Consider the following 22,357-nt stretch of genomic DNA (forward strand, 5'->3'; position numbering starts at 1 on the left):
ATTGAACAGGACAGGTCCCAGGTGCAGTGCTCTACTTGTTGCCACCCTCCAGGTAGAGTACAAACCATTAAGAACTACACTCTGAGTCTGACTTTCCAACCATTTTTTTACACATTTATCTGTTCACACCCTCATACTGTATCATTTAACTTGGATATAAGAATACTGGGAGACAGTGTTGAAAAAAGTGCCTTGCTAAGATTAAGGTAAATGGCATCTTCTCCTCTGCAAATCAAGTAATTTTGTCACAGAGGCCAATCATGGTGGTCAGCCATGATATGCTCTTAGTAAATGCATGCTGACTGTTCCAAATCACCTTATTCTCTTTCATATGTCCAGAAAGGGTTCAAGCAGGCTGAAGTATGAAAAATTCACTAGCTGCAGTTTTCTTGTGAGAAATTTTCATAGTGATTTTGCAGGCTTCTTTAAAATAATGGTATGTATAAAACCAGTAGAAACTCAAATCTTACTAATAGTGGTAAGAGTGTTTCTGTGAACAGTTGATTTATAACTTGCAGTTTTATTGCAGTTTGATTAATGAATTTGAAATATATTAATCAGGGAAAAATTCTTCCTTTTTATCCCTAGTGAACATAAAATTAAAAAAAAATTAAAGTCTGGTAGTTCATCTGTTTTAGTGTTAATATTGCATTTTGCTCGATATAGGAGAGAATGTAACATATGAGGCCACTAGGTGGTGCAACGTGATTATTATTGTAATTTGAGCCCAGCTAGTCTAGAATGAGAAGCGAAGCTGTTGATCGAACATGAAAGGTATTTTTTATGAAGAACTTATTAACTGGAAATGTATACTTAGGATTTAATTAGACATATATAGTTCTTGTACTAGAAGTCAAAGTATCTCTAACATTTCCTAATCTTAAAGTTGCTCATTTGCTGAAAATAATCTCCTCCGTTTCAGTATCTCCTTCCGAAAAACAGTCAGGAGTCATTGCAAGACAAATTATGTGTATTACAAGAAAAATGAACAGACTTTTCATACGTTGAAAAATGAGCTTATCTGTGAAACATCGTCTCTGTTTAAATGTCTGCTGAAAGTAAACAGACTTAATACAGTTTTTAGTAGAAGACATTCAATGCAAGAGAACTTCATCAGATGTATAAATTACTGAAATCTAACTGCCCAGTTCTGCAGAGATGAAATCAAAATTAGTTTCAATGTTTGATCCCACTGAACACAACTGAGCACTGATCCTGGAATGCATGCTCACGTTCTTCCTTCATTAAACATATTGAAAAGTAGAAGTGATACACCCAACGAGATTATCAGCAGCTTGGTGGCATTAAAAACCCACTGGTTTCTGTAGGAGCTAAGAACATCACTTGTTTAGAAAATATTACTGCATTACTTCCTGTCTGCATTTCTGTTGCTTGCTTTTAAGGATCTGTCCTCAAGTAGTTTCCTGAATCAGAACCTGATGTCAACCATATATACCAACCAAGAATACCATTGCAAGGATCAAATAAGAGATCTAGGTGACTTTAGATCTACAGGATGACCTATAGTGTTTATGTTTTGGAATAGGTTTGAGGTATAGGGAGGCCCAAGGTGGTAGCACATAGGATAACAGAGAGTCATCTGCTTTTATTGCCTTTGTAGTATATCTCGTTCTCCAGCTAAATCAGTTAATTAATGTTTCTAATGCAGTTAGAATATACATTTTTATAACTAAGATTTTTTTTCAGAGACTTTTCACACAATTAGTACATTCTACATTAGGCAAAGTTGGAAATACTGTTATGTATCAACTCATTTTGTTCTCATTTTCTTCAAAGGTTTCGTGGTACAGTATTTTGGGCTCTGTAGCAGGAGGCAGTAATATGAAAGTAAGGTTAAATAACAATAAACTTCTAAATGCAGGAGAAGAGGTAAGACAGAGCTAAAATTCCTTTAGGTCATTCTCTCTTGCTTTAAAAAACCCAGCTTTCTAAATGTATACATCTGACATCCTTTTTCAATCATGTAACTGGTCAAGCCTTTGACGAACCTTTTGATTTTTGTTTTAAGCAATTGAAATTTTGCTAGGCTGAAGGCATACCAAATCCCAGAAAAAGTTCTAGGAACCTTTTTCAAATAATTAATTAAATAATTCAAAAGCTTCATGTTAGACAAGTCTCTGTCCCTTCTATTGTAACTCCATTTTTTGAGCGACATCTAAGAAATACAAAAGGAAAAGAAAGTATATGATGCATTTGTAGAGTGTGCCACAGACACTACTCTTTCCAGGGATTCAAAAAAAGAGAAATTCTAAACAGATATAAAATTTAATATTTTTCTTAATTGTGTAACTTCTGTCAGCTATTTCTTCTTAATAAGAATTACTGAATTCTGGCAACATGATAATATTAACTCTTTCAATAATCTTCATGTTCAGACATGCTCTGTATAATCAACTGCATTCCAGAGAAAATAGATACTTTTTCCCCTGTCATTTCATTGTTTTCTCATTTTCTTCAAGAACCTAATGTTACGTGGAAACATGCCATATCTATTAATCTAGGTTATACTTTGTATTCAAGATCACTAAATAATTTATTTAACAATAAAAGTTTAGCATTTGAGATTTGTTTTTAATATGTGGAGTGGGTGTAACTAGAAAATATTTTTATTCATAGATACCAGCTGATGGGAAAAGCCTCTTGGAAATACAAGGCTTAGATCCCAATGAGAAATACATATTTGCAGTCGCAGCATATTCTTCTGATGGGAAACTTATTGGTGATGCCATTGGGGAAACAACTAAGCCAATCCTTGCTTATCCACCTCTTTCTGCCACTACTGTTCGAGCCTATCTAACTCAGGTAGGGTTAGGGTCTTTGATAATAAACACATACTTTAATTTGGTTGTAATTACTTGTTTTCACTGATAGCTCTAAAACTTCTTCTGGTAAAAGCTCAAGACTTGGCAAAAGCTTGATAAGCACAAGTCACAATTTTAACATAACAAATGGTATATTTGAGTAACTCACTTGTTAATTGAAAATTATCGGGAATTCCAGCATAAGGAGAAAGATGTCTCTTGGCTAATTTTCTTATCCCTGTTCCCGTTTTTCAGTCTGCATTTAATGTCTTTCTTCTTTTTTTATAATTTATTTTTCTCATTTTTGTGATTGAGACCAAATGCTAGAAACCATCTTATTAGTCATTATAGTATGGGATGAAAAACGTGGTTGAACTTACCAGGTATCAAATCCAACCATTTTCATATTGAAATTATTTTTATCGTGTCTTGTGGAAGACCACAAAGGCTCTGTCAGATCTTTATAATAATTTTCTATATTCTTAATAAAGAAAATTTAGAACAGATTGTATCATGGAGAAAAGTGAAATTGTCTCGTCCTATAGATGAGATCATGGGGAACCGTTAGAAGATTTCTTAAAATCTTCCAGAGTCAGAGATATCCACATTTATGCCTACTTGTGCAGCTTCGTTTACGTCCCATTATCCAGAGCAGCAGGGCATTCTGCAGTATTGGCAAAAGTAAAATGAACCTGGATGAAATAATATGCCTTCAAAAACTGCAGCACAATACCTGTAAAGCATTCCACAAAGGGCTGTTAGATCCCTGGTTAACAGTCAAGAACCTCTTTTGCCTTCTCTGATGCTAATTCTGAAGGCAAACTAGTATTAGTAGAATAAGATTGCTACTACATGTGTTTCATTCAAATATGTCAGAATATTCTTACAGAAATTGTAAATGTATGTGTTGGGGGAGTTTTAAAACCTCTCTTTATACAATAATCATATTTGGCTTGGTTATTTGATGAACACGGAATGTTGCTAAGGTGTTGGGTTTTTTTTTGTAGGTAGCCTATCAGACTGGCAACTATACATTAGCCAGAGAAGCATTTTCACCAATGTGGGATTATTTTGTTTCAAATTCTTCTCCACTGCCTGCCAATGCAGCTGTTATTTCTGCAAGTAGTAATTTGAGTATATCTGAAAACAGGTAACTGGCGAGAACAAAATTAAAATAATAGTTAATTATAGATGTGCACATTTTAAAGAGCAGTAGGTTGTGAAATTTTGTCCAGACTTGTGATATGAAAAACATTCTGAAAAAAAAGGTGTGAAGTGTTATAAAAATACAATTTTTTAAAATTAGCAGAGGATTTTTATTATTTATGGAACTCTAGCATTTACGTATCGAATTATTTATAAAAATTGTTTTCTCAAGATAATTGTGAAATATTTATACAGTGGCTATTAATTCTGAGTGATGCATTTTCATATGCAAAATATGTAATATGCACTGGGTTCTTGAATTTCCAATGAAGGGAGCAGTAGAGTTCAGAAATGGTAAAAATTTTGTCAAGAGCACCACCCAAAATGGGTAAATGCTTGCTAATTTTGGTTTGGGGTGGCTATATAAATCTGCTAATGATCTTTGAATATACTAAAATGCTTTAGAAGATATACCTAAAGTTAATTAATTTATAAATAAATTGAAAATGTTCAACCATAATTTTATAGGTTTTTCATCATGACAAAGCCCAGCTAGAAAGTTTGCAGTTACATTCACTGAAATTCAACAGATCAAATGCAAAAATAAATCAAAACTTAATTCCCAGATAAAAGAAAGACTTGTATGAAATAATAGACATGAAATACTATAATAAAAATAAATAGTTTTAAATGTTAGTCAACTGCTTATAATTTGATAATGAATTAAAATCCGATATAACTGAACAAAATCATCATCCTCACTTGTGTGGAATTCTTTTTAGACTAATTCTTTCCTTAGGAAAGTTTTGGCAAACTTGTAGAGGAGGTATAAAAAAGTTTTGCAGCATCTCCACTTCAGTTTGACAAACTGGCTTAGTCTTGAAACTATAATGACAGGAAGCAGCCATATTGCATGTGTGTTAATAGTTCTTCAATGTTTCAAGGATTAAAGAAGAAATAAAGAAATTAAGATCTTGGTTTCAAGAAATAGATATAAGGGGGATTTCCTAAAAGTTTTGTCAGAATACTTCCATTTCCACTTTACAGACAGAATAACCGGTAATCAGCTGTTCTGAGACATATAATGTAGCTAGCATTTTCTCTAAATTGTTTTGATATACTTGCATGAGAGCCCAAATTCTTCTCATGGTAACGCTGTTTGGATGCAAGAAGATAATGTAGGCTTGTGTGTGCTTTGAATTCTGTTACAAGGGAAAGTAATGTGTCTAAGCATACTTCTTGTTTTTTGGGGCTCAGCCAGACCACTGGTGTGTATCCGGTCTGTCCTTCAAGTGCCATCATGTGTCTGATACTAGACATACAAATTGACCGAGGGTCTTGATGTTACATGCCATAAGAGCATTTGGGATTTAGAGGCAGCCTGTGGACTGCATTGATGCAGGCAAATAATCACTAGACATCATATTTCATGACTATGTGAATGTTTTAAATCTGTCCCTGCCTAAGCAACGAAGCAGGAATGCAAATGTGGTCATTGCGCTTCTTTTTTGCACTTGTTTTTCATTAGTCTTTCCTAATCGGGTGGTGGCTTGGTTTTTGGTTTTGTTTTTTGTTTGGTTTTTTTTTTGTTAAACTCATACAGCTCTAGAGATAACATTTGAATGAAGCTACTTTAAGATAAATCAAATAAAGACCGATAATTTTAAATAGTTGTGCGAAGCAATTTCAAGGATTTTGCTTCTCTGACAGTTATGTCCAAGCCTAATTTTTTAAAAATTATTTCTACAATTAATATGGAAAATTCTCAAAGCTGCTGTATCGGACCTGAAATAAGGCAGTTTCAGTTTTACCGATCGGTAGCTAAGAAATTGGATGGACTATCTTGAAAGTACATAGGACTTAAGAGAGACAGTAGAGGGAGCTGGAAGGAAAGGAAACCTCTTCTTTCCCACAGGAAGCCCAGTTGATATCTTGGTAACCTCAAGTATGTGAATGTGTCTATTTGATCTTCCTTCTTGAGTTTCAGTCTCTTTTAGGAAATACAATGGAGAAGAAGGAGGAATTTATTTCTTACACTTGAAAATAATCGGATTTTTCCTGTAACAAAAATATTTAAAAAAATATAAGAAGGATAAATGCCCCCTTACCCCCAGGGAACAACAACAACAACAACAAACCCCACAAAAAAACCAGAAAAAAGCAGGCAGAAGTAAAGAGATGCATTTGAAACTTGTAATACAAGACATCAGTGATGAAAAGGAGTCTGTTACTAATACTTAGTAATGGACTTCCAAACTGCATGCGTCATTGTCAGAATACAGAAAAATAAAGTGTAAAAAGAGGCAGTTAAAACAAATAAGCTGTAGCATCCCAAGTTTTCAAAGAAAGTTCAAAGTAAGTTTCACTGGATTAGATGAAACAACTAAGGAAAAGCTATCTTGTGATAGTAGAAGGTGGACAATAATTTGAAAAGGAGTCTTACCCCTTTTATTTATTTTTTATGTTAGAAATTTTAAACATTTTTTTCAGTTTTATGTATAAATTTTACTTCTTGAAGTAGCTACAGCAATCCTTTTTGTCCATCATTTTAAAATGAAAGACTGCATTTTAATATAATGCACTTTCAGGCATGCAATATCTGAATCATCATTAACATGCTTTTACAATTCTTTCACTTTTTTTATTTTGTAGGTTACGTTTTGAAGCTGTATCTCAAACTTCTTCAATTACCTTGCACCTCTTTCTGAGGAATATATTTGCTGTCTGTGACATTAATGTTATGGAAGGAGCGCTCTTCTGTGATTCCATCTGTTCCAATGAGATACTTTATAAGGAACAAGTACGTGTGGCTTAAAATAATATTCTGGATTTGATTTTATTTTTTGATCAGATTTATTTCGTCATTACAAGATAAATATTGCAATGCACTAATCCTATTTACAGAATACTTCATTTTATGTGAGTTAGCTTCCTTTCTGAAGTATTTTGATAGCTGTTGGTTATTTTGTATCCTGGTGGAACAATGGTTTCTGAATTGGTTATTGCCTAATCCAAAGCCCACTGATTCCAACTGAGGAAGGATTTTCCTTGACTTCAGTGGTGGTATACCATAATTTAAGAAAGAAGTATAGTAATCGTTATTTCTGTCCTACTAAGATGCACCTGGGATTTTTAATTTTAAACACTTCTGCAATTTAATACATATATTTTAATGAATATTGAACTTCTAACAGAGTTTCATGCTTTCAATGTATTATGCTTCTTTTCTCTTATTTCAGACTTTCTTATGGTATAGTGACATGTTAATGACACAAAAAATTTTCTTTTTTATTTGGATAATCAAGCTTTGCCTCTTGTATTATTACATTCCTATTTCACTCTTTCTTTGTTGAAGTACTTGCCTCGTAAAAATGTGAGCAGTCAATTACTCAGTGACTTTACTGGATCTGCTCACACATGTAAGGACTGCAGCAGATAACAGGAAGGGAAAGGAAGGAATTGTTATCTTCCTCTTACCTACTCTGAGAGGTTAGCATGTGAAATTTCCACTCCACAGGCTTTGTAAATTATATGGGTAAATTCAGAGGGCACATTTAGGTCAAGAACAATTGTTTCCTTTAGAATCATGAATAATGTTGCGTTTGTTTATACACTTCTAACAGGTGTCAATGTAAATTCATTTTCAAACTTTTATCTTACTTGCTGCTTACACTGCTTTTTAAACTTCAATAACATCTGTCTTCTTTGACTTTCAAATGATTTAATCCAACAGAATTCATATTTGAATCAAAATGTGTTTTTCTTTTACAGGTTGCTAGATTAGCAGAATGTGAAAGAATGACTGCAGCAATTGAACTTAGCAATTGGTTGAATGATGCGAGTTACACCCTGCAGTCTGTTGTACAATGCTATGGTCTCCTTGCTCCAATTATTTATCACAAGATTTCTTCAGTACCAGTAATTCAAGTGAGAGCATTTTAAGATAAATCTGCTGGCATCCAAGTCCTGCAGTTATAGTGAATCAAATTAAACTTATAAGCGTGCAGTGGGAGAACTAAGTAGTTAGGCTTCGAGATTTTAGTAGCTGCTGAAAGAAAAACTTTTTATGGTTTTATGTGTTCCCAATGTATATATGTTCAGTGTAAGCTGCACAGATTCCACTCTCAGTTATGCTAAAGTAACTGCAGAACATTGATTGTTTCTTCAGGATGACTTGTTGGTATTTTTAAACTATAGTAGAATCTACAGTGTAACTTCTACTTGAATGCTATTTGCAGATGGCAATTTTGAGAAAAGAAAAGTAGCGCTTGTCTATGGCTTTTTTTTTGAATGTTTACTTCATATACAGTTTTGTTTTCAAAAAAGACAGCTATTCAATATTTTGATAATGCAGTTTTCAGGCATGTGCTCCTTTCCAGAAGCAAGCACCTTCTTCTCCTGAATCTTTCCTGCCATTTCTGAAGCAGCAAACGTGGTTTTTAGGTTCAGCAAGGATACAGTAGAAACATGCAACTATTTTCCTGTAATTGAGTAGTTTTGTCAGGGAGCAGCAGTAAGAGCCTGTTCACTTTATGAGGAGAGATGAGGTGACTGCAGTGCAGGCAGCGCACAGACTAGCAGCATCTGAACATGGCAGACAGAGCAGGGTGTTGTTAAGAGGATCCACTGAGAGTCCAGAGAAGGTGAAGTTACTGGGCTGGCCCAGGGTCCATCCAGGAGAAAAACTTAGGAGCTGCAGGAGATGGAGCCAGAGACTGGCGACAAGGCTACAACACAGGTCCAAGGTCCATCCAGGAAACAGAACTGACAACCAGAACACCAGTACCATAGCTTAAGCAGGGACTGAAGGCTTGTGTCTGAGCCTAATTAGGACTCTTGGGCCCCTGGGCAGAAGGTGTGAGAGAAGGCCTCAAGTGAGGCTGCTCAGGGGTGCTCAGGGGATGACTATTGGGCCCTGAGAAGTTTTTAGGAGTGTTTAGAAAAAAAAAAAAAAATCTACTTACATGCAGGGATAGCCTCTTGCTTAAGACGTCATTGGCTGTGATGACCTACTAAAGGCACGGCTAACCACTGGAAATGGCTCCTGTTTCAGATTTCCTAATTAAAGAGAAAAATAATTTAGTTGCATGTTCTTTTCATGTCTGATAGACAAAAATGGAGGAAAGAAGTCTTTTATTTTTACAGTACACTGGAAATGTTTTTCTTTCATTTAAAATTCTGATCAGCTCAATATATTTTTAAGCAGTCCTTTTAAGGAGTATGTCATCTCACTGAATTAAACATTCTTTGATTTCATGTTAATTAAATCAGCAAAAATATCCATCATGTATCTGTAATTTAGTATCTGTGATTTTATGCGAACATGTCATTTACTCCGAAAGGCTGTGGTTGAAATCTTGACATTGTTATATTCAATAGAAATTTTATTATTGGCTTTTGTAGAGCTAGCATTTCATCCTGTCTGTTAGATTTCAGAATATTTTTAAAGTTTGCCATCAAATACAATAGGCTGTAGAGAGAGAGGTACAAGCTTGTAACTGTGTTGGAGACTCCAGACTTTGTTTTAACCCTTGTATTTACAGATCCTCATTAAATGCTTGACTGTCCTTCAAGAAATTCCAAGTGCTACTTTGCAGAGGAGGCAGGCAGAATGTTATGAGAGTATTCAGCATATGATAGCTTGTACTTCATTTTATGCAGCACAGGTATGGCGTGTATTATTGTGCTTACGATTTAGTTTAAGATATAGCTCTTGTCATTTAGAGAAAAAAGAAGATTTAGTAAGCTGGCCTTCAGAGTGATATCTTAGAGAACTGGTGCTCTTAAATAGTAAAGGTATAGAAATGTTTATTAGCATCTTTGTATCAGTGCATTTTATAGAATAATGACATTTTTAGTTTTTAATAGAATTGAAAATTTTCATTTGTTCAGAAAATAGACTTTAACTATTAGTCCATGACAGGAAATCTGTTTTTCATATCATTGTGTGTAGTTTTACATTTAAGGTAGTACTATTTTCAATAAGGTCTATATGTGATATATCAATTTAAAAGTTTATTTACTGCAAATAGGCCATTTTTGTCATTTTAATCAGATTAGCATATCTGGCTTATTTGCTAAGTAGGTACAACAGACTTTATACTTTTAGTCCCACATGCTGGCAGCAACGTAAACACCTTGACTTTTAACCATAATACATATCTGTACATCACATTTATGATTCAGATACTCAATCTATTTAGTGAGATGAAGAGAAATGTGGTACTGGTAGTTTTTTTTTCCTCAGGTATAGAGACATGCTAGAGTTAAAGTACCTGCCATGATAATTGTATGATGCTGAAAAAGTCAGCTTTCCTCTAGCTTTGAGTACATCTCAGTTAAAGCTTATACTGCAGCTGAGCTGTGGCTAATGCTTTGAGGAATTCCCCTGTGTTCATGATCCCTCACCTTGGTCTTTATAGGAGCTGAATCTCTGTGCTTGCCTCACAAGACTAGATCAGTGTCAAATATCCTTAAAAGTGCACTGCCAGAAGACCCAGTTTTTGTTCTTTCTAGAAATATGAGTATTTTAAGTCTTAGTGTTGTCATTTTCTTCGTGTTAATCAATTATTTAATGGCTGTGAGGGCACCGTGAGAGCTGAGGAGCCAGGAGCTGAGGGCAATGCCATGGCTGGCAGGGCAGCACCTGGCAGGCAGGTTCAACCAGGAGCACGCATCATCAGGTGTTTGTCATGATGAGGCAGGTCTGAGCTGAAGCTGGTCAGGATTAGATCTGGTGAGGGTAGCTAGGATCTGACACAGCCCAGCAGGCTGGTCCATTGTGATGGGAGCAGTCTGAGGTCAAGCTGAGGAGTCAGTCCATAGGTCAGGTGTCCAGACCAGTGGATCCATTGCCAGACCCAGGCACGGCTTGGAGCGCACTGAAGACCAGCATTCCTGCCACACAGGAGCTGACAGGGACTGTAGGCTCTGTCTTGAACTGAAAGGGAGCTCCTGGCCCCATGGTGGGAGAGCCCAGGTGGAGGCTGTCAAGGCCAATAAAACCTATTAGGAATCTCAAAATCTTGATATAGTGTTTATTTGTTGTTGGATTCCCAGCTAAATGACTGTCTGCTTGTACTGCTGATTTTTTTTTCTTTCTCTTAGAGATAGCATTTCAACAGAATAGCATAGAGGATAGCAAACAGAATGAGTGAATTGCAAGTGCTTCTGATTAATCTATGGTATATGGTTTTCTGTTGAGTTACACTCAGACCATGTACTGTATTTGTCCTAAAGTAATCTATACACTTATTTTGTATCCCAAAGACAGACATCCTAACATGATGTTACTTTGCATATGTTAGAAGCACTTTAGCCTTTAGAGCTCTATCTAAAGAAAATAAAGCCATCTAAAAACATTCCTTACAGTTCTGTTTATAAATTTCATAATTTAAAAAATAAATTTCACCACTCTTTTCACTAATACAGTTGGGATTTTCAAATGTGCATTTGGTACCGGAGAGGTAAATGAGGATCATTTAGTTACCCTTTATATTCTTTGATAGCAGTAGTGCCTGAGAACAGGGAGAATGTCAATCACAGCAATAGATACTTCTGGTTAAATCTGTCTATTCTCTGTGGGATAGGTTAAACAGAAGTAGAACACATAGATAACATATCTGCAATGCCAATTATTTTATAGGTCTATAGTCCTGTTTTTTTTTTTTGTGAAAGAAAACTTAAGTATTGAGTAATTAATTTCTATTTATAATATTCATGCATTTTAACAATTATAAGTAGACAATAATGAAACATTACATGTTATGCAAAACAAAAAAATATAACAGATGATTCTTTAATAGGTACTACGTTCATGGAAAGAATATGAACTTGCTGTAATTATTGTTAACTATGGGAAAAAATTGTTGAATTCCTCACCAACAACCTCACCCTGCCTGTCAGGAGCTATGAAAACTGAAGAAACACACACTAAGAAAGAAGTTAAAGTAATTGCTCTGATTTTTACTTTTTCTTTTCTTTAAATACTATATTCTATTATATTGAAAACTACATTTATTAGCTTTTTGGTTTAGAAATGATTTTATGGCATAAGAGCTCCCGAAGTACAGCTGAGAGGCTTCTATTTAGTTGCAGCCATCTTTGTTAAGACTAGTTGCAGATTGCAGTGGGTACAGGGTCTCATCTTGTTGAACTAGAGAGGAGTTAGCAATATCACAGTTCAGATCTATGAGGATCCTGCAAATACTTATACAAGTATCTCTAACTGATCTTCACACGTAGTTTCTAGGAATGCTTTATTAGAAAGTAAAAATAATTAAAGAACTGTGTAAGTAAAGAAAAGTAAAAATATCCTAAATAAAATAGAAACTTAGCCTCTCATTTTGTGTAGCAGCTGCTTGAAACTGAGTCATAAAAAAAAAGTAACTTAGGAATGGTGTAGACTGAAAAATATTTCTCAATAGAGGAAAAACTTTCAATCTCAAAGACCTTAATACTTAAGTTACAAAGAGATGCAGCAAGTTGTGAGGATTTCCTGCAACTTCCCATGTTGATTCTCCATACTCTTTTGTCTGTTTTTTCTTTAAATAATTTTAGAAGAGATTTTACTGGAGAGGAGATTTGAAAAAGAGATAAGAAAGTGGGAACAATGAGAGAGGGAGAAAGGAAGCAGTGAGAACATGGAACTGAGATACATTAAAGAGAGGGACAAAAAGTCGGCTTATAGGGAAGGATTTCTGTAAGAAAATTTGTAGGACTATGATAGGATCCAAGACAAAATTTTCTCCATTGTTTATTGCTGAGTTTTTGTTAGCTGCTCCCAGGTTCATACCAAAAAAGAGAAAAGAATCTAAGATCATAAGAACAACATAATATCTTTAGCCAAGTAGGGATGACTGAAAATTACATTTTCATCGAAGCAAAAAAACCCCAACTTTCTTTCCAGAGGAAGATTTTTATTTCTGTAGGCAGTAAATAATCTGCAAAAAATTATTTTTTCTGGAAAACAACCTATTTTGCAAAAAAATCTGTTCAAATATGTGGTAGTAGCATGTGGGACTTCCCTAAAAATTTATTTGATGGCAGAGCAACTCCGCTCACTCCCTTGGAGATCAATCAAGAATGAATCATGGCCAGGTTTTTCAAGTCGTAATAAAAAATTTAAGAACATCAATTTTATTTCACTTGAAAAGAAAAAAAAGACAATATTGATGAAATTATCAGATGTAGAATTAGAAGACTTGGGATGTAACCTAAACTCCAGTATTGACCTGCTGGTTTTAGTTAGGTAAAAGCTAAAAGTTTTCATAGCTAAGTATTGGATGTTTCAGACCACTTATGCAAAGACATCGCATTTAGCTGCAATGGAAAAAGCAACAGAAAATCTAAGTGCTCTTGAATCAAATCTCCTCAGACTGACAAAACCAGGTGGGTATGCTATCAAAACACTTTTTCTGTGGAATTTTCTGTGGTTTCTTTGTAAAAATTATTTACCTAACAAGTACTTTAATTTCATATATCTTCCATTATAAATCAACCAAAATCATCATTTCATTGATCTTATTTATACCTGGTGGTGATGTGTATAATGGCTTTTATTCATCTTTTTCATTGTTTCCACCAAAACACTCATTCCTTCTTAGAAAGGAATGGTGATTTTTGTTCTATTATAAAAATATATATGTTCTCTCAATCTGTATAAATTGGATTCCATGTTATTTAGGCTTGCTTTATCTTCCTAAATCAGAAAATGCAGTGGCAAAGACCATTGTCAGTTTATAGCATGTCTTACTATCCTACCAGTGCTAGTAGTGACGACTACTGCAGGAAATTTTGGTGGAGAAAAGGATCCCTGAAGCAAGTTAACAGAAATTGTCCATTTTGTGAAGGAATTGTATGTATAATAGCATTTAACTACCTTGTAAATCAGGAATGAATATACCAACTTCAAAATAACTTAGAGTCTGGGTTAAGCACAAGAATTTTCAGGCTAATAGTTCTGCCAAAGTTTCTAATACAACCCAGTACACAACTGGTTTTTGCTGCAAGGGCCCGCTTGTGACTCATGTTCTAGTTATCATCCATCATGTCTGTATGTGCATTTGTCTTAGAAGAGAAAGCATTTCTGTAATAAATAGGATAAAAGGAGTGACGCAAAAATTCCATTCACCTGTGCACTGATTCCTCACTTTTTGCTGTTGACATTGAGGCCTGCCTTCCTGCAGAACATGTTACAGAATGAATGAATTCTGTAAGTTAATTGAAAATTACATTGATTACTTAATAAAATGATGTTCCATTCTTACTTAAGAGAAAGTTAAATTAATGGGTTGGTCAGTTAGAGAAGAACAAGTTTTCAGTAACTGGCAAATACTTAATGGATGAAGTCTGCTCTGTTGCTGAAATAGCATCTTTGTCAATAAGTTTCAGGATACAAATGGAAGAGGAGTCTTTTGCTGAAGCCATGCAAAAAAAATAACAAAGCTAACAGCTGTCCTTACAAATATGTATAAGTGGTTTAGGATGATGTGCACAACTGTAGGGCTTGCTGTTAAAATGTTTTGGAAAAAGCCTTGTCATAAGAAATCCTTAAAAGTGGATCAACACTTAGCATTCCATTGATGATAGTCTATGAGAAAAATAAAAAGGAGCTGAATCTGCCTCTTTCATAAGAAACTGAGAAAACCAAAATATTTCATACACAGTACAATTTAAATTCTGAAATTTCAAATGTTTTCCCATTTAAAAAAAAAATTGGGAGGTATTATTCTTTGTGAAAATGCTCATTTGAAGCAATATTTTTTGAACTTGTCAAATAGGAGAGAGTACTAATAAAGGGTGTGACTTATCCTTAAAAGAAAATTAAAAATCTGCTTGTTCTGCTGGCTGTCCTATTTAATTGGACATTATTTGCATTCAACAGATTTCAACTGACTGCTACCACTGGAGGGTGTAGCTATTGATCCACTATCACAACTGGTTGTTCCAGAGTGCATTTTTCAACCACAGAAGTTGCCTAAGCACAGAATTCATAGATCGTGTTTCTTTATTAAGGCAAAATAGCAACTCACACCTGTAACGTTGTTCTGGTGCTCATCAGCTGGTAACACAGTTGTGTTTAACGCTTAAAAGCTTGAATCCACGTTATTGTTCTCCTATATATCATATATACTATGTATATCTATATATTATATATATTGTTTACACCTATATCTAATACTATATTTATGGACTAGAAATACATTTGTATATGTATGTTTATATAAATATTTAGATGAAGGGAAAAAAAATTCCTTTACCATCTTAGGCTATCCATATGCCGAGCATGTATGTAAGCACTGGTCACTAGTAGCATCATGCATTCAGTTCATGCTGAATAGCTTTAAATACATTTTTTGACATATCCTTACTGCACATCCTCCTCCACATATGACTTGTATGGACCTTTGTTTGCCCTCTGATGAACGCCAGACATCCTGCTTGTTAGTCTGGTATCCAGACTGATGACTGACATCCATAAGCTCTATTATTTAAGTGGCACAGCTACTTATGTTAGAAGAAAAGAGCAAGCTTCTGAATTTGTCTCTGGGTAACAGTGAGAGATTTAAAAGCAAACTCTGTACTAAAGAAGGATTTTTCCAGTCTTCTGTTACAATTGCAGGTAGAGTTTCTATTGTACACTATCACTGCTTGTCATAATTGATTTGATTTGGTTATTGATGTAGCTCGTGGATCAGAGCTTACAGGACAGGAAGATCCTTTGTTCCTGTACGCTGTGATTTCATGTTGGACATCAAACAGTGCTTATCGAGAAGGTAGGATAATTGGTGTTTATTTTAATTGTAAAGGCTTCTTTGCTTCAGAAAGTTTCTAGTAAAGCTATCTGCTTCTAGCTTGGAATAAGCTCTTGGAAACTTTCTCTTCATTTTGTTCTCAAATACACAAAATCAAGTAAAACATAGCTTAAAAAAGTTCTTAATATAGTCACATTTAGAAGTGTATGAAATACTTGCAACAAATTATTTTAGATGTTGATGTTAAATATATAAAATATCAATATATTAAATAATTTGAATAATTTTCTAATACCCTTAAAAATGAATTCTTTTTTTTAAAGTTATGTCAAGTTTTCAAAGGTTCTGTATGTGTGAAATGTTCTTTTTAAATTGAGATACTTCATCTCCATGTTAAATTGTGTTACTGAAAGAGGAATTCACAAAAGTCTGAGTACACTTGTGTTTTTGAAATAGGATTTAAGATTTTGGTATGTGGCTTTTGACACTGCCTTATTTTTTTAAATGATGGTGTTCAAAATAACAGTGGAGCCTAACCTGTAAAATTAGTATAGCTTTCAGAGAGGATAAATACCTATTTATTAATTTATGGTAAAAAATATCAAGACAGACAAACAGTAAAAGCAGTTTGCAAACAATTAAAAAGCTGCCTAAAATCTACACAACACAGCTCCATTGCTGCAATGAGAACTGGGTGATGCTTGTACACTAAAGTGACTGTCACTGAGAAGAGCAGCCTAAATGAATAGGACGCAGTTACTTTGTTAATACTTGCTTTATTGTTTTTTTTCGGGATTTTCAGGCATGTGTACAATTAGGCATGTTGAATACTGTTATAAAATATTTTTGCAGTATGTGCTGCATGATACAAAAATAGTTCTAAACCTGTTTTCTGAGTCCCTAGAATGTTTTTCGTTCTAGGAGCGAAGTTGTGAGTCTGAATGCCTGATCACAAGTAGGAGTATTTAGCAACTGCTATGGTGTATCATGACCTATCTGATTTTCGTATCAGTATGCATTTTCTTCATCAGCATGCAACGTGATATAAATATGTGCTTTGAGACATACATAGTGTAATTATAGCTGAATTCAGAAATCTGTTACGGCACAAATACAAAAACTGTCTTAATGATTTGTCACTTTATTGCAGTGATGAAATTCAGAAAGAAGTCACGTTTTCTGGAGTTCTTTGTTCAAGTTTTGCACAAAATCCTGAATGAAGAGAAGTTTCAATGCGTTCTGAAATGGGCAGGCAATGTGCAAGTTTACTTGAAAAGGTAGATCTCTATTATAGTAGTAGTGAAAAACTACTACTTTGTTTCACTGGTGTCACAGTTACAGCAGAAACTGTAGATTGTACCTGGTAGAAGACCCATTTGGAGCCATTTCCATGGCTTCTAGTCTGAAGAAGTTCCATGAATAAGGAGGACTATAGAGCTACAGAAAATATTGTATTGTGACCTTGATATATTTGGAGATTTCTCCCTTGGCTGTGTCTATTCTAAAGTCTTGTCTACTCTCAGCAATGTCCAGGATTTTCCTTTTCACAGACAGCACTTGCTAATATGGCCGTTTACCATATTATTATGAAGCAATGGGGTAACTTAGAAAAGTATGTTGGGTTAAATCAAAAGCAAACTGATCAGGGCCTACTGTAGTGTTTAAAAAAAATGATATAGTGAAAAGATAATTGGAACCAAATTGTAGACAATTGCCTAAAAAAATCCCAAAGAAATTAAACTATAACTTTGTTAAAAAACACACCTTTGAAAGGTGAATAATCAATGAAAAGGAGATATATTATAGGGAATGGGAATTGCTGTTACAAAAAGCCAAAAGAATTGGACATGAAGAAGTTCTTTGCAGAATTCCGTAGTAGAATTTGAGTAATGAAGCAAACTATTTTCCTTTACTAGGGGTTAGGAAGGTGCAATAGTTGTTACCTATCAGTTCAGATTTCTATAACAAACCTTGAAAGTGAGCACTTCCTATATTTTGAAGGGGAAGAAGGAAAGAAAACTTGCTGAATTTAAAACTCCCAGTGAAACAGGAGTTGCATGTGCTCTACCTGTTGCCAAAGATAACCCTTTAACTATGAAAGGAGTTTAACATGGTGATGATGATGATGATGATTTTAACATTATTTGTTTGTCAGGAGGAATGACCAGCTTCTCTGTGTCAATAGAACTTCAACTCAAGAAACAAGTTCTCCGACTCTGCCAGAAGGCATAGATAGATACACTACAGGAGTTGTGGAATTTCAGAAAGTGAGTTTTGTTTTTAAGGAGTCATGTATGTCTTTACTGGGCAGCTACCATAGCACAAAAATAAATTTTTAAAAGCTGTCTTATAGAAACCTCATCTAGAGACATGCATAATTACTAAAATTTGGGGTACAAACTCTAGTCCTCGGCTCACCTCTGCACTCTTAAAACCAGAACAAAGATTGGCATAAGATTTATCCAAAAGACCAACAATTGTGAGGAATGTGAGGCCAGTCAGAGTAATGCATTCCAAAATCAAGGAAAACTTGTCTTTCATCAGCTCCCTTTAGAAAAAGCAATATGTTAATAGGAAATGCCTTGGGTACCATCACATTAAGAGATTGATTTAGGCATTTTTGTACAATACGTTGTACTATACTTTTTCATGAATAGTTATTCATTATTAACTCCTGCAGATATTCTAATTGCACAAGAAAGGCTTTCTGTTCAGAACTTTTAAAATAAATTTTTGCTTTTATTTGAAGTTAAGAATAATCTTAATGGATTTGTATTGTTTTGGAGGAAGAGTTTTCTCCCTCATAACCCTCTAGTAATGCTGTAATACTGCTAGCATCTGAGATAGATTAGGGGAAGGGTTTTCTGTCTCAGTTTTTGCATTGCAAAGTTTTACTATTTGTAATAATAGGAAAAGAACTATCATTATTTTCGAGATTAAAAACACTAGTATGTGAAAGAAAATATTTGGGGACCTGGCTGGCTTCTCAGTATCAGACGTTTGACATGTACCTTCCAGAAAAATTTTAAAGCTTTCTGGAATATTAAGTATTTCTTTTGCTGTCTTATGTTGACAAACAGTTTCAGAATTTATTTTCTATTCTTTTCTGTTCCCGCATGAACCAAACAGCTATATACCTGAAGTAGTTGATAACATAGGTATAAATAAGTACTTGAGAATATTTAAGATTTTAATGGAAGATTTTTTTTAAAGAGTATGGAGACCTCACCAGAGCCATCAACTCTGAAGAAACCAAGAAAAGAAGCCTTGAGTCCTATTCGAAAAAGGCAGACTCTTAGACAATATTTCATGAAACATCCACACATAATGAAATCTCCAGAAGCACAAAGGTAAATGAATATAAGTCATCAGGTTCATATACAGAACCAAAATATTTTGACTGAAATTTAGTTTTCAATTAAGTGTGCATTTTAATTTTTTTTTCTAACGAAGGAATGAATTTGTGCATAGTTCACTTGCTTTTCTGTTTTAGTTTGGTATAAAATTGACTTCCACTCAAGAAAACAAAATCTATCTCATTTCTATTTCAGAGAATAACTGTTGAAGATTTTGAGGTCATTGTATTAACAATCAAAGACTATATTTCAGTTATGTTAGCTTGAACATGTTGATTCATCATGGTGGAAAGGCTATGTTAATCTACATATTATAATGCTTTCCAAACTGCTTTGGGGAGCCTACCTGTTAGAAATCGAATAAAGACTACTTATTTGTTCCTGATATTCAGGTAGTTTTGGAGTGATTTTTGTCATCCTTTTGATAGTCTTTTTGGATTACCTGTTCTGTAACTTTCAGAAAATTGTTCCTTGATAGAAACAAATGAAAATTCATTCACCTCTTCTTTTGACAGATAATTGTATACCTTTGGTTAACTCACTAATAACAGTACCTTGTGACCTAAAAGACTTTGTGGTATTCATTAACTGGTGCTTTGGTTACTTATGCTTCCAGCAATTAGAAAATAGAAAACTAGAAATATTTGAATATAAGCAATCACATAACTGATTCTGGAAGTGTTTTAAATAAAGAACCTCAGAAAAGTCTTCCATACACTATCTTCTAAATATTTACCTAAACTGTCCATTTTCCCTTCTTGACAGAAGACGACCCCACCTTACTTAACATGATTGTCATGGCTTTCTGTGAAAGAAGTGTTGTTTAACTTTTTCCAGACTTTTTCGTCTGGTCTTTTGCATCTTACATAATAATGCTGTATAATACAATCGACATTGTATATGGTAAACTGTTCTGCCCACATTTTAAAGGTGGAAAACAGGCAGAAAAAAGGGATCAGTTTACAGTTTATAAAAAAGAAAAAATGATATTTGATTTGACTACAGCATTCTGTGTATCTTCACAGAGAGAAAATGTCAGGTAACACAGAATTGTTCAATCTGACAGAGAAACATGAAAAAAAAAAATCTATGGCTGGAAATTAAAGCCAGGCATCCACATTTGAAATAAAATATTTTCTTCACATTGAGGATGATTAGCTTCCAAAACACAGCAATAAAAAGAATTATCCAAATTTACAGTATAAAAGTAGACCCTCCATCTCCTGAGGACTGTGTGAAATACACTATATTTGCTATAATAATCTGTTTGGATGATTCAGGTACAAAAACCTTCAAACATAGAACTACTAAGACAAATATCTTCTGGAAGTTGATGAAATATAAGACAGGGTTTAGTGTATGTTAAGTTCACTTAAAGAGGGAAAGCACAATTTCTTTTCTTGACTGCAGCAAAAATCCTTTTTCTAGAAATACGTCATGTGCTTGTGATTTAATATGTCTGTGGATATGCAGTGGGATACTTCCATGTATCTTTATCATGATTGTCTTTTCTAGACCTTCAAGAAAACAGTTTAATATTTTGCTACTTTTATATGTTTTGGCTTAGGATATACAAGGTAGAGTTGCAAAAAGTAGCTCGTCACACCTTGGTGGTACTGCTGAAACCAATTGTGAGTAATTACTTAAAGCGAAAGAAGTTCCATCAAATATGTCTTGAAGAGATGCCCTGGAGGTCTCAGATGAATATCTATCTTGCAATTGCACACTACAACTTATTTAAAAAGAAACTCGAAGAGCAATATGACATTGGAATCTGTGGTTCACAGCATCTGGACAGGTATATCTTACTGCATTGTCAATGATTGCTGTTAATATAGAGTATTGTGTTATTTCCATTAATGCAAACAGGTTTAATTACAATATCATCAGTCAGTTCGTCATATCAACAGTTCCACTTCCAAATGAAAATTGATTTACTATGTAAAGAGTTTTGTTTTCCATCATATGGCATGACATGCACATTTTTGGTTGCTCATTTGACTGAACAGATGAAAGTTTTGAAATATATTGTACTGTGCTATTTTTTATTTCCTTATAACTTTTGGCTATCATTTGTTATTTCTGAGTCCTAAAGCTACTGGAAAGTAATCAAAACTGACTTTTAAGAAACTGAATTTTGTGTGTGTAAATTAAAATTCTTTTTTAATATTACATCTGGGGGGTTTTGTGCTTTCTTGTTTTTCTTCCATTTTGCAGTTACAATATTTTGGATCCTGAAATATTCTCGTTAAATAATTCTGGCACCATAGTGGTGAGAGAAGTCGCAAAAAATACCGTGAGAACACCAACTCCTCCTCTCCTTAAAAAGTCAGGAATGACCGAAAAACAAACTTGTAAGAACTTTCAACTGGTGCACAACTGGAATTAGTTTCAACTTACCTTTCTCTTTCTCTTAATTTCTATCCTGACCTCCATCATTAGTTCTCCACATCATCTTTGGAAAAACACTCATGCCAATTAAAGAGAAGATGTTTCTGGATTTCAAAAGTGTTGTCTGTATTTTTCTTTCTGACATGCCTCGTATAAAAGATATCATAGTCAATAATGGGGCATTTATAATAAATCTGAGCATTGTTTATTGTATTGATAAATACGTTACTTTTTACAAACTGATTATTCTTTATTCTATACTTCAGCGATAAGTTTATAAATTCTAATACATTAGTGATACTAGCTTTTGTTTTGCAGAAACCACGCTACCTAGACCTATTAAATTGATAATATTCCAGATTATTCTAAATGCAATGATAATTTTTATCGGTTTCTGTGATTGTTAAGTGGTCTGTAGTTTCCTTTAGATCTCCTAACAGGTCAACAATATCCTGGGTCATTCTGTAAGTCTTTCTTAAAATTATTATTTTCTTTCAAATTTTAAGTAGAATTAAAATTGCTTCTCCACTGCTTGCTCCCCAGTGTTTTCCTGTGGCAGAGGCTACCTGAGGATCATTTTTTTATCATCTAGCATTTTTACTTCAGTTCTGTCTTTCACATTTGACTGTTCTATTATCGCAGCTATTTTCAGTAACATCCTTTGAGGTTTCAACAGGAGATTAAAGGCTCCTGTTTGTAGGTAATTTCAAAATACAGAACTTTGTTTACCTCAGATGTTGGTGATAACATACAAACCAATGTAAAGTAGTCAGCCTAACCACCATAAGTTCGAGAAGAAATCACAAGCTTGGTCTTTTCAATAGTGCATCAGGGAAAACATTCTTGCTGCAGCGTAGAGAGCAAAATTCTCCTATCATTCCATGTA

At 34.3% G+C, this 22,357-nt stretch overlaps 1 protein-coding gene across 1 annotated transcript in view; it reads left to right on the forward strand.

Annotated features, from left to right (window-relative positions):
• CFAP54 (cilia and flagella associated protein 54) overlaps positions 1-22,357 on the forward strand; it is a 115,261-nt gene that overhangs the window by 38,020 nt on the left and 54,884 nt on the right. Inside the window, 14 exon segments of the mRNA XM_086610732.1 lie at positions 1,798-1,890; positions 2,638-2,823; positions 3,830-3,972; positions 6,621-6,768; positions 7,740-7,895; positions 9,512-9,634; positions 11,774-11,911; positions 13,262-13,358; positions 15,656-15,745; positions 16,875-17,001; positions 17,880-17,991; positions 18,938-19,088; positions 20,662-20,878; positions 21,298-21,434. Of these exon segments, the coding sequence (XP_086466858.1) occupies positions 1,798-1,890; positions 2,638-2,823; positions 3,830-3,972; positions 6,621-6,768; positions 7,740-7,895; positions 9,512-9,634; positions 11,774-11,911; positions 13,262-13,358; positions 15,656-15,745; positions 16,875-17,001; positions 17,880-17,991; positions 18,938-19,088; positions 20,662-20,878; positions 21,298-21,434 (1,918 nt within the window).

Source organism: Tauraco erythrolophus, chromosome 4, assembly GCF_009769465.1.
Source record: "Tauraco erythrolophus isolate bTauEry1 chromosome 4, bTauEry1.pri, whole genome shotgun sequence".
NCBI lineage: Eukaryota > Metazoa > Chordata > Aves > Musophagiformes > Musophagidae > Tauraco > Tauraco erythrolophus.